This window comes from Nanorana parkeri, unplaced genomic scaffold, assembly GCF_000935625.1.
Source record: "Nanorana parkeri isolate BGI_ZX_2015 unplaced genomic scaffold, ASM93562v1 scaffold159, whole genome shotgun sequence".
NCBI lineage: Eukaryota > Metazoa > Chordata > Amphibia > Anura > Dicroglossidae > Nanorana > Nanorana parkeri.
Window position 1 is genome coordinate 519,304 of NW_017306427.1, and position 13,604 is coordinate 532,907.

General features: G+C 46.3%; 1 protein-coding gene across 1 annotated transcript; it reads right to left on the reverse strand.

The window, feature by feature from the left end:
- Window positions 1-5,665: 5,665 nt before the first annotated feature.
- On the reverse strand, window positions 5,666-8,425 carry TMEM169 (transmembrane protein 169). The gene is made up of 2 exons (XM_018554456.1): window positions 8,082-8,425; window positions 5,666-6,501 (listed from the first exon to the last, which is right to left on the reverse strand). Exons 1-2 carry the CDS (start codon window positions 8,374-8,376, stop codon window positions 5,879-5,881), a joined length of 918 nt encoding a protein of 305 aa, XP_018409958.1. The 5' UTR covers window positions 8,377-8,425; the 3' UTR covers window positions 5,666-5,878.
- Window positions 8,426-13,604: the final 5,179 nt, after the last annotated feature.

The window sequence follows — 13,604 nt, forward strand, 5'->3', positions numbered from 1 at the left end:
GGAAATAGCCAATAGGAATCTAGCTATGCATTCCTACGGTGGTTTTTTTATTTTTTTATTCTGACGGCGTATGCCAGTGGTTCTCTGTCAGCGCTTGAGGATAGGAGCGGGGAGGGGGGAATCCAGTCCCTCCCCTGTCATGGCTCTCTGCAGTGACAGGATCGAGAAGGGAGCGAGCGCCGGTATGTGTTCGCTCACTTCCCGATCTACTGAGCCGACCTGTGACAGTTTCATTGTCACAGGTCGGCTAGAACTATGAGGAGGCGTGAAAATCACTCACCTCATAGTTCTCCTTTAATATTCTCCTATGAGGGGTAAGTGAGGAGCCACCAGGCCTTTCCAGACAGGTTTAGGAGAAGCCCCGGTGACCCCAATTTAACAATGCACCCTCCATGTTCACAAACAGACACACCAAGAGAGGACAAAGTGACACACAATGCTTTTTATATATATATTTATATATCATTTGACCTGTTTTTATTACTTCACCCTGAATGACCTCACACAAGAGCAGCAAGTCATAGTAACATCACATAATATCAGCAATCATCGTGCTACAAGTTTTTGTATTGCATTCCTCATTTCCAAAAGTGCAAAATACATCATTTGTGTTTCAGCAATGGCGGTGGATGCGCAACGAAAAATAGGAGTCATATCATTGCATGGGCTAAGCGGTGTGACAACTTCCATAGTTGACATTGGTGAATATCCATCGCGACTGTTTTACGGAACCAAAACAAACGACAAACGCACTCAACAATTTGTTACCAGTTATACAGTAAGGTGCACACGAAATGGGCTTTGAACAGTAGAAAGGCATCATGGCACACTCACAAACTAGCATGTAAAACAACTTGTCTCACCACTAAGGACAATGACAGAGGTTTGGATACACGTCTTCTGCAAAGGATGTTTGTGAGTGTGCCATGATGCCTTTCTACTGTTCTACTGTTCAAAGCCCATTTCATGTGCACCTTACTGTATAACTGGTAACAAATTGTTGAGTGCGTTTGTCGTTTGTTTTGCTTTACCGATTTGGTGCAGCGACGCATGGGGTTTCTCAGCTGCCAATGGGATGTGCGGGATCCCTTGTGTGTTTCTGTACCTTTAAGGAGGTTGGGCGTCCTCCTGACAGGCCTGCACCCAATTTGATATCTTCTGCCCCATGTGCTCCAAGATGGAGACTCTCATAGTTTAGAGTTAGGACCGCACTATAAGAGGTGCCTTGGCGCGGCAGTGCGGCTTACACATCTTTTGCAGAAGACGTGTATCCAAACCTCTGTCATTGTCCTTAGTGGTGAGACAAGTTGTTTTACATGCTGGTTTGTGAGTGTGCCATGATGCCTTTCTACTGTTCTACTGTTTTACGGAACCAACTCCGGTTTGAAAGCACCAACTCAGAGTTTATCTGGTGACCGTCTGGAATGGGCCGGCTGCGACTACACTGACGTAGCTGCACCTACCACCGGTCCCCTATATCAGGGGTAGCCAAACGCTGGTGGTCCAGCTGTGGTTAAACTACAAATCCCATGATGCATCTCTTTCCAGGAGTCATGTCTGTGGCTGTGAGAATGCAATGCATCATGGGATTCGTAGTTTCACCACAGCTGGAGGACCAGCGTTTGGCTACCCCTGCCCTAGATGAAAGTGTTGTGTACTAAAACCCAACTGAACCCTCATTATTCATTACTGTAATTCAGTAAGGCTGCATAAACAATGATAAATATGGGGCTGGCCACACCAACAAGAGTCAGACCGCTGCAGCAGGCTCCCCAGCGGCCCAGCACCCGCCAATCGCAACCACCTGATCGCTGTTCTAGTCAACAGCGCTCTTGTTCACTGAGCTGTTGATTGGAGCAGTGTTCAGGGGGGTTTGATTTCTGGATAGTCAGACAACTGTGCAGCTCCGGGCTCTCCAGCAATTCTACACCACCCACCAAAACCCCATGATCGCTGCTCCAATCAAAAGCACTCTTATTCCCTGAGCCATTGATTGGAGCAGTGTCCAGGGGTGTGTGTCTGACTTCTGGAGAGCCAGACCACTGCGTTGTGTGCGAGAAGTGTTGCACACGGTATTGTAACCCTTTCTGCAGCAGCAGCAGCTAAAAACATAAAATAAAAAAGGAAAAGAGCGGCATATCTACTATTGTAATGCGGCCTGACTGCACTACAGCAAATGATCAAGAGGTTTAATCAGCCGTTAAATGAGCATGCAGCATTTTGAGGATGCTTAAAGAGGACCTTGCAGTAATAGGCAAGATCCTTTTAATGGATCCGGGAATCCTCCCCCATAATAAATATCAGCATGAAAGTAGAAAAAAATATATTACATACATCGTTTACCGAACACCCCCCCCCCACCCCCACTCCCGGCTACCAACCACGGGACCTAAGGAAGAATGATGTTGGGGTCCTTCAGGCAAGATCCTGGGGAATGCAGAGTATCCCAAGTCCCTTGAGAAGACACTCATGCACTGTGGTGTGGCATCATTCTAATTTGAGGTATGCCTCATCACCCGGGTTCTGACAGGAAGGATCATGAGGTTCCCACTCTGCGGTAAGGAAGTTGACGGTTAAGGGAAGTATACATGTACTTACTTTATTTTCCCTACATATTCTTTTTAAACTTAAAGGATAACTATGAGGGGGGTGCTTTTCACTCACCTCATAGTTCTAGCCAACCTGTGACAATGAGACTGTCACAGGTCGGCTCAGTAGATCAGGAGGTGAGCTCTCTGCCGTGACAGGGGAAGGACTGGATCCCCCCTCCCCGCTCCGATCCTCCAGCGCTGACTGGCGGAACGGAGGGGGGAGGGGTCGGATACAGCTGGCTCTGCCTCTAGATAGGTAGAGCCAGCTGTCACTCCGCAGCTAGGCGGATCCAGACATAATTGTCGGGATCCGTTTCAGCGTCTCAGTATATAAAAAGAGATGTAGCTCGCGGTATACTGAGCTTTGGGTGACGTGAGGACGCTAGTTTGTGTCCTCCCGTTACCCTTAGGAGAACTATGGGGAAAAGCCCTGACCCCATAGTTCTCCTTTAAATGGTGCTTTCATGGGGGGAGGGGTGGGATTGGGGCAGGTCCCTGATATATTAGATCAGGGGTAGGCAAACTCCAGCTCTGCAGCTGCTGTGGAACTACAAATCCCACAAGGAACTGCAAGACCTCCCGCCCCCATAAGATAAACCATTAATTTTCAGTGCATGGTCCCCTTCAAGCAATATATATGTTTCCTTTAGTTTTGGATAAACTGCATAAAAGATAAAATATATCAGGTTTTTTCCCTGTCTGTAACCTCCCCCGGGGAGAATTTCTGTCACTTCCTGTGCCCTTCACAGCGGGACAAAAGTTGCCCACTATCGTAAAAGCGTGTTTTTGTCTGTCCCTTATGGAGAGATTAAAGAGTAATTCCACTTTTGCTGAGAAAAAAAACCCACAATCCTCTCTGGGTGATCGGTGTACATTACAAGGATTTTAACAAACATTGTTGCAGTTTCCTTTGTTACCTGGTTCTGTTCTGAAGAAAAAGCAGTTTGTTGCAGCGTGTCCTTTCCAGACTGATCCCTGATTGGGAGGGTCGGGTTCATTATAACCAGCTGCAGGACTTCCTGTGGTGTAATGAGGAGAGGAGCAGTGTCGGCATCCCTTTAGTAGTATTGAACCCTTAGGGAATATCTCACCAAAAATGAAAATTCCTTTTGCAGGGGATGCCAAAATCAGTCAACCAATCACAGCAGGAAGTGGCCTTTCTGGGGGTGTTGCATACATCCACTGTGAACAGAACACCTCCAGGTCACCATATTGCACTGAATTTTTTTTAGACAGATTAAGAACATTACAGCAGCTACAGATTTAAATGGAAATGTCATTTGTAATAAAAGTAAAATACAAAGTGGCCTTTGCAACAATGATATATTCTGCATTCTTTTTTATATTTTTTTTTTCATTTTTATATTTTTAAACTGGAATTACCCTTTAACCATAACTTCCTGTCCTGACAAGATCTTCCCGTAGAGACTGGCACAGTGACAGTAAGATCTCTCCCTGAAGGAAAAAGGATGATACAAATATTTATTTAATAAACATAAAAAAATATCAAAATTAAAATTATGATACAAAGAAACGCGAAGCCTCAGCTGCAGATAATATACATAAAGTGAACTTCACATGTTCTATACAAAAAAGAAAATCTAATTTGGACGGCAGAACCAGCTGCACGGCGACTCTTCTCCATCGCGGGTAAAATGAATAAATCGAGAATGACACAGAAATTTGGAGTATACAGCCAGTCTATTTGATGTGTATCTGTCAGATTTATCACACAGAGGCAGCCATGATGTGAATGAAAAGCCAAACAACTTCTCTTCTTTCCATTTTCAAATAATGCAAATGAGTAAAGGGTACATTTTTCTACAAGCTGGAGCTCTCCTTTAAGAGAAGTGATAAGACACCATTTTTAAAAGTTGGAACTCTTGATTTAACAGCCCCGAGATCAACGTTCTAAGTACGAGAATATTGACTACCAGAGTCCAATGGCTGATTTCAGAAAACCGAATTCAGATTTTTTTTTTTGCGATGGGTTGCTAAACTTAAGGGTCTATTTATAAATCTTTTGCCCAGCCATTCACACAGCATTACAGCTACTAGATGGAGTGAAGATACATAGGAATTTTGTAGGCTCCTCGGCTCCATCTAGTGGCAGGGATTCTGTATGAACGGCATTCTCCCAGCGTATGGCTGGGTGAAAGATTTATAACCAGGTCCCTTTAAGCAGGGTTTGGGCAACTCCAGCCCTCTAGCTGTTGTGGAACTGCAAGTGCCATGAGGCATTGCAAGACTTACAGTTACAGACATGACTCCCAAAGGCAGAGACATGTAGGGATTTGTAGTTAAAAAGGAGAACTATGAGGTGAGTGATTGCCACTCATCCTCATAGTTAGAGCCGACCTATGACAAAGAAGGTGTCACAGGTCGGCTCAGTAGATCGGGAAGTGAGCGAACCCATACCGTCGCTCGCTCACTTTCCGATCATCTCCTTGCAGACAGTTGATTGGAGCAGGGATTCCCCCTCCTCCCCTCTCTGATCCTCCAGCACTGACTGGAGGAATGGACGGGGGAGAGGGCGGGCACAGCTGGCTCTGCCTCTAGATTGACAGCGGGCTCTGTCTATCAGCCAGCTAGGGGGATCCAGACAGTATTGTCGGGATCCGTCACGGCTGCGGAGCTCTCAATATATCCCGGGCAATAGCCTGCTATATACTGAGCTTTGGGTCACGGGAGGAGGTTAGTATATGTCCTCCCACGACCCTAAAGAGAACTAAGGGATAACAAAATTACCTCATAGCTCTCTTTAAAAGCACAGCTGGAGGGTCGGAGTTGCCTTAAACTATCTGTGCTCCTGGACACCGCCGTATTAAATAAAAACGTTACCATTGCTTCGTGATCCATAAAGAGGTAGTTCCCTATACAAAGGGTTGGTGACCTGGATTGGTTATTGCAACCCCAGTCAAGGCAAACATTGAAACTAGAAGAACTGAGCGGTTGTTGGCTAATGTGCATGGATATGTTCAGCGAAGAAACAAAGTTGCCATTTTTGTTTAAAAAAGAAAAGAAAAAAAAGCATAAAAGACTTAGCTCGCGATTTTGTTTTTCAAAGATTGTCCATGCAGTTATGATGCCGAGCTCACCGACCAAACAAACATGGAATCCAAGCATGCAGAAACCAGCGGCAAATTCACTACAAAGCTCATAACCATACCCACTATTCACCAGCGTAATTCCATATGGCACAGATCGCTTTATCACATCGGTATTCCATAATGGCCAAGAAAAAAAAAAAGGGACTATGAACATGAATCTAATTTTAGGAAGCCACCTCAGACAGCAGAAGTCTCCACCCCTTGTGTGGAACCTTTTACAGACAGGCTCCCGGAAATATTGTCTGAATCCAGCAGTTCTACAGTGCTGTACGGGGAACAGTCTTCAAGGCCGAGTTTGCTACAAAGCCAGCCACAGAAGCCCTTCTCCATGTCGCGCACGGAACGCCACCAGTCCCCAAATGACCAGGATAGCTGGGTCACCGACGTGTAGATGGCCAGAGACGAGGATAGCACCATGATGATGATGGGGTAAAAAATCATTAAGAAGGGGCAAATGATGATCTTGTGCCAGAAAGTCCTTTCTTCATTGTACACCAGGAAGATGCTGTACCACGTTATGGTCCCGTAATAAAAGGAAAGGACAAAGGAGAGAATAAATACAATGGGCAAGCAGAGGGTACTCCAGAGGAGGATGTGCGGACCTCTGTCCAGTCCAACCGAGCAGGTCTTTTTCCCCTCCGCTGGCTCATCTTGTAACGGCTCCCTGGATCTTGCAAGTTCCTGCATTTCCTTCTCTGTTAAAGTTACATGGATGTCCACCATTTGACCCTTCTTCTTCCCGCGAGTGATGGTGCCCGTCAAGGTCACATAGCGGCTATCAGGAGGCAAACTCCATCCACCTATTGGAGAAAAGAACATGGTCAGGAAGTTACTTTCTTCGTGCGCTAGTAAAATGTCAGAGTTAGCATGGATCTAGACATTTAAAAGGAGAACTATGGGGTTAAGTCTTTTCCCCATAGTTCTCCTTAGGGTAACGGGAGGACACAAACTAGCGTCCTCCCGTCACCCTAGGCTCAGTATACCGCGAGGGGCGTGTCTGAGCGGACGTCTAAAGACGCCCGCTCAGATCTAGAGAGCTCCGGGCCGGCCGTTTTTTTTACTACGGCCGGCCCGGAAGTGGTTAAAAAGAGATGCTGTACTGGTCTCACTAGAACAACTTCATAACTATGAAGAAAATAGGTCACCAGCACTCCATAAGTTAAAATGAATGAGTCCTTTTAATGGACAATGATGTCACAGAAATATTTTCTTCAATCTTGTGTTTTGCACGGTGCCATCCGTGAAGTTACTTCGAGCACCATTTATTTGATTGTTGGCCGGGACTGCTGAAAGGTGTGCGGAGGGCACCTCCATCAATTGCAACTTCATAACTAGACATGTAAGCTGCGGAAAAATTCGGTTCAGTTCGGATATTTTCGTTATTTTGGAATTCCGATCCGAAATTGTGGTTTCGGATTCGGACAAAATCCAAATTTCGTTAGTTTTGGATGAGTTTACGAATATTCGTTGCGAGTAAAACAGAAAACCATATACAGATATTAATACTAAAGCTGAGGCTCCCAGACCCGAATGGCATGCTGGAACCGAATTTCCCAATTGCATTTGGGAGCTCCTGAATGCAATTCGGGTCTGGGAGCCATATACAGTATATACATACAATGCTAAAGCTGAGGCTTCCAGACCCAAATGTCATTCAGGAGCTCCCAAATGCAATTCAGAAATTCGGATCCTGAGTGCCATTCAGTTCTAGGAGCCTCAGCTTTAGTATTATATGTATATACTGTATATGGCTCCCATGTTGCCATAACGAAAATTCGTGTTCATACCCCTGCGGATACATTAAAGCAAAAAACACATCTGATTGGCCCAGAAAAGTCACATGTCCGATTCAGTTTAGTTTTTGAACGAAATTCGGACGAGATCCGAAATTCGGATTCGGACAAATGCATTGGGATTTGGAAATTCGGATGTGCCCAAATTTCAGAAAATTCGTCTGGATTTTCATTCGGAACAAAACGAACCGCACATGTCTATTCTTAATGTCTGCTAGTAGTGGCCGATATCTTCTCTAGATGAAGCCCAATTTGTGGGCATTCCTTTTATGGAGCTCAAGCAGAGCTCACTTAAAAGTTCTGCACTTGTCAAAATGGGACAAAGTGCTACATGCACTATGTCCCCTATGGGGCAGAAAAAATAAATTTGTGGATAGCGAGGGCTCTGCTTCAACCTTTAAATTTGTACTTTGTGAGGATGTGTAACATTTAATCCATTTTTTGAGACATTAAAGTAACCCTGTCAGGAATTTTGAGAATGGTACTGATAATTTAGATCTAGAAGTACAACGGCACCAGGACTTAAACTGAATCTCCATCTCATACATTTCTCTTTCTATATAAACATGGGAATAAAAGCTACAGACCGTCACTCATCGGTGTCCCCAGAAACCTGGAGCCTTCCTCCACACTCCTCTCTCCTCCTTCCTGATTTGCCAGCTCATCCTCCACCACCTTCTCGTTGTCAGACCGATAGACGATGATGGACTCCGGCCGAGGCTCCTTTTTCTTCTTCTTCTTCCGTTCTATAGTGGCCTCCCCCGCCACAGCAACAGCAGCTCTCCGCAGGGTGTCCCTTAGAGGACTGTGAGGGGCACTCTTATTTATTTTTGGGGCGACCTCTTCAATCCCACCATCGCTGGTAATCACCTCGCCCTGCATATTGTAGAGCTTACCAAGACCCACAAGTATTCATTACTCCATAATGGGGAAGGGAAGTCATCTATAATGAGGAAACAAAGAAAACAAAATAGCAAGAGAAGGCAAAGTAACTCCATCGCTGGGCAATGCGCTCATTTCTAGGTCATTGACATACATTCATTACTATTGATGATGTTATTTTGTACTTTAAAGGGCCTGTGTTGATGGGCTGTTGTTCACATTCAGGTTTTGCATCCCTATACAAGCCTATGAAATGAAAAGGTGCTTGAAGCAGGGTGAGGTCAAATGCACCTGTGAAATTCTGATTCATCTCAGCGATGCCATCAACACAAGCCAAAAGCTATTCAACACAGGCCCCAAAATAGTTTCAAACACCTATGGGCCTATTTATAAAAACATTTGCAGAGATAGTCACCATGTTAATCTCTGAACATTGCGTTACATGTAAATAAAGGCAAAAACCAAAAGGTTCTTCATATATATTTTCATGTAATGTAATACTCCATTATGGCCAATAGAAGGAGCTGAGGAGCACAAGAATATTTCCTATATGCCTCAGCGCCATCTAGTGGCCATATTTCGGTACTAAATTAATTTCAATACAATAAAATATATTAAAAAGGAGAAGTATGAGGTGAGTGCTTTTCACTCACCTCATAGTTCTAGCCGACCTGTGACAAGGAGACTGTCACAGGTCGGCTCAGTAGATCGGGAGGTGAGCGAACACATACTGGTGTTCGCTCACCTCTCCATCCTGTCACGGCTCTCTGCCGTGACAGGGGAGGGGCTGGATTCCCGCCTCCCCACTCCGATCCACCAGCGCTGACTGGCGGAACGGACGGGGAGGGGGCGGGTACAGCTGGCTCTGCCTCTATATAGGCAGAGCCAGCTGTCAGTCACGCAGCTGGGCGGATCCCGGCACAATTGTCGGGATCCTCTTCAGCTGCGGCGTCTCAGTATACCGCGGGCTACAGCTCATGGTATACTGAGCCTAGGGTGACGGGAGGACGCTAGTTTGTGTCCTCCCGTTACCCTAAGGAGAACTATGGGGAAAAGCCTTAACCCCATAGTTCTCCTTTAAAGAGTGTTCATTTTTGCCTCTATTCACATAGAACGAACGTTCACAGAGATTCGCAAGGTGAATGGTTTATATATGGACCTGGGCAGCAGCAGAGTTTAATTCAGCTTTAAAAATCAGTTAGGGTTTGCATCTACTTTATTGAGGAATAAGGGACAGAAGAAGAGGGACAGTGTGTTCAAATGAACCTGTTCCACCGATCTATCATCTGCTGGTCTCTGCAGGTGCCCCTTGACAATCCCTTCTCCAAAAACATATTGAGCATCGCCTTCCATCTGCACTCTCTCAGTCCGCTTTTATTGATGGCGGACAATTCCCAATACCTCTCATACTGACGGGAAGAGGAGACGCATTGCTGTAATAAGACCACATAACGATTCTCCATCTCACCTCACGCTGCTCATCCAGTTCCTGGCATCATCTTTGTGAACAAATTAAGTTTCCTCTGACCAGAATGAATGACAGATCTGCTCATAAAGCGCGCTCCACTGCACACATCCATAGGGGGGGAGATGGTACAGGTGAAAGGTGCCAATCTCTCCATCCCAGACATACGATATGTCAATCATTCTGACTTTTATACTAAATAGAGCAAATGTGACCCTGAATATGGGTTTAACATGAAACATGGTCAGAAAGGTGGATTTGGCATTTAAACAATCAGCCAAGGGGTCCACGTCCCCGCCGCAAAGCCAAAAAGCAAATTCCATGCTGATGAGCCAAATAAATAAGTCCTGGGCAGCTGCGGTCTGATACGAAGATTAGAAAATCCTTTTCCTCTTATCGGGGTCCCCAGATTTCCAGCGTAGTACATAGGCTGCTATGGCTGGGAGGCCAACACCTGTTCTCTATACACCTAGATACCTGCACACACCGGCTGCCATTAGCTCAGCTCTAACCTCATATGAACCCGGAGCAATCACAATGCTTTATGGGGACCAGACAGCACCGCCGTGCTAGGAATACGAAGAGGAGAGCCGGGGGATTAGATCAGCCACAGGAAATGAAACTTACTTTTGGAACAAAAAGATACACAGCAGGGATTTCACCCAGGCAAGGCAATGGAGTCTGATAATGCTTTTTATTTGAATACATTATCAGCTACTATTACCATTCCCAATTCATATACATTCATTTCATAGGGAGACTTAAAAAGGAGAACTATAAGGCGAGTGATTTTCACTCAGCCTCATAATCTGAGCTGACCTGTGACAATGAGACTGTCACAGGTCGGCTCAGTAGATCGGGAAGTGAGGGAACACATACCGGCGTTCGCTCACCTCTCCATCTATCCGTGCAGAGAGCCGTGACTGTCACTCACAGCTCCCTGCAGGGATTCCCCCCTCCTCCGTCCGATCGTCCAGCGCTGACTGGCGGAACAGACGGGGGAGGGGGCGGGCACAGCTGGCTCTGCCTCTAGATAGGCAGAGCCAGCTGTCACTCACACAGCTGGGTGGACCCAGACAGAATTGTCGGGATCTGTTCCGGCTGCAGCGTCTCGGTAAACCACGAGCTGCAGCTCGCGGTATACTGAGCTTTGGGTGACGGGAGGACGCTAATTTGTGTCCTCCTGTGACCCTGAGGAGAACTATGGGGAAAAGCCCTGACCCCATAGTTCTCCTTTAAAGGGCTACTTGAAACGAATTACATGTTTGTATAAATAGTATTTAAAGCCGAATTGAAGCCTCACAGTGTCTCTGTATAGTACTATGGTAATTTGGGAGGGGGCATGTCTGACCAGGTCTATTACTGAGTGCTGATTATTGAGTGCACTGGTTCCAACACTGCTGCCTATTGGACTTGTATGTGCACAGCAGACACAAGTGTTGTAACAGGAAAGTGAGAGTAAGAGCATAAAAAATGGAAAGGATTGGTACAATGTCTATTTCTGTGAGATCTTTTGGGCTTTAAGTCGATGATATTAGACACCGGTTCACGTACGTTGATTAAAGCAGAACTCCAGGCAAACTGATATATATACACACTGTATATTATTATTATTATTATACAGGATTTATATAGCGCCAGCAGTTAGCACAGCGCTTTACAATAAAAGCAAGACATTACAACCACAATACAATTCAAGACAAGATGGTAAAGAGGGCCCTGCCCCTGAGGGCTTACAATCTAAAAGATTATATATAAATAAATATCTGTAAGGGGCTCCGTGGACGTTCAGCGGCGAGAGTGCGTTCCACAGTAGAACGCACCAGGAAGAGGATCAGCGCAGTCACGCCCCCTCACTAAGACGCCGGCCGATGCGTTCCACCCTGGAACGCGGAAGCGGCGAGATGGCTCTGCTTTTTTTCCCCGCGCCTGCGGGCTATTTAAACTCACTTACAAGGTTAGCAAGGCGTTTTACTATTGTGGATCGAACGCCCTGCTAACCCTCCACCCGAACCAGCATTCTGGAGCACTCTGGGACACCAGCTACCTCAGGACATCACAACACCACTACAGCCTGCCAGGAGGATTCCCTTCAATAGCTACATACCAGCAAACTGCAAGTACTCTGCACCTAACCCTGCAGTCCTCTAGCATTGTGTCCTCATTGGCTATATGCCTTATGCTGAAGTACTCCTCTAGCGTTGTGAACCTCATTTATTGAAGTACTTTAAGCTGTGCCAAGCTGTGCATTATCTCCGTGCAATGGCGTAACAATCACCATAGCGACCCAAGCGGCCGCTATGGGGCCCGGGGCACAGTGGGGCCTGACCAGATGCCGTGCTGGCCGCCTGGGTGGCTATGGGATCCTCTGCTGGTGGCTTTCACTGTGAAGAGGAACACGTCGCTGTTCAGATCACTGACAGTAATCTGTGCAGCAGCACGTTCCTCTCCACAGAGTCAATGAGATCCAGCAGCGGCTGTGGAGGAGGCGGGGCCCGTGGTTGGCCGCAGGGGAGGAGGCGGGGCCCAGGTGACGAAGAAGGAGGCGGGGCCCATGAGCGACCATGGACGAAGAGGAGGCGAGGAGAGAGAGAGAGAGGAGAGGGAGAGAGAGAGAGAGGGGAGAGAGAGAGAGAGGAGAGGGAGAGAGAGGAGAGGGGGAGAACAGAGGGAGAGTGCAACAGGGATAGAGAGAAGGGAGCGTAGTGAGTGAAAGAGAGGGAAAGAAAGAGAGAGAAGCCACATTACATGGAGGTGAGGTTCCAGCTTATATGTAGATGACCTCCTATTATTGTCACCCACAGCCACAGAGAGAGGCCTACAAGACAGCCTGGAAGTCTTGGGAGAAATACAATGGCACATGGACACTACCTATCAACCCTAAGAAAATAAAAATCGCGGTATGCAAAATAAAAAGAACACAAAACAAATCACGAGCGATTCCTTAAACATCTGCACTCCTGATGAATCTAACAGCCTCACATACCTCAGCCTTAGCAACCAGGAAGTTTCAAGCCAGCCATAGAGGCCCCTGAAAAACAAAGCATGTAGAACCTTCCATGCCATCAGGAGACAAATGCACCACCTAATACCAACAGTAATCTTTGGCAGTGTCATCATCCCAAACCACCTTTATATAAGTGAGGTATCGGGCCCGGGTCACCTACTCAAACCCATCCGAATATTCCATCTAGAGTTCTGCAAGCTTCTCCTCCAAGTCCATAGGAGCACCTCCAACAAAGCCTGGCTGAGCTGGGCAGATCCCCTGCAATAAGAGGATGGGATCATACTGGGACCACTTACAACACAGCAGCCCCACCATAAATCCTTATTGACCAACAAAGACCGGGGTAAACTGCGTCCTGCAACAACTCATCAAACACCTTGTCCATCCAGAACATGAAACAATGCAGCCCAACAAAATCTCATATGAAGGACACATCCAAAGTAATCTTTTTTTTTTGAGAATGGAGAAATAAAACAAATCCCAGAAATAAACTAAACCAACCACTACCAAGAGGCTGCAAGACCATACAGACCCTGAACCTGTACAGACTGGGCAGCCCTGTGAAAATTGAATCAGGGTGGCAAAGACATATCTACAAACGCAAAGATAGTAGACTGCACCACCTTTGTGGCCAGGGGGGCCCTGAAGGATGAGGCCCCATCCATGCTAGGGGCGCCAAGTATATAAAAGTGAGAGATTTTCCATTCTCATCCTGAGCTTCACTTCTATAAAGGACAAGAGACTCCACATTCTACT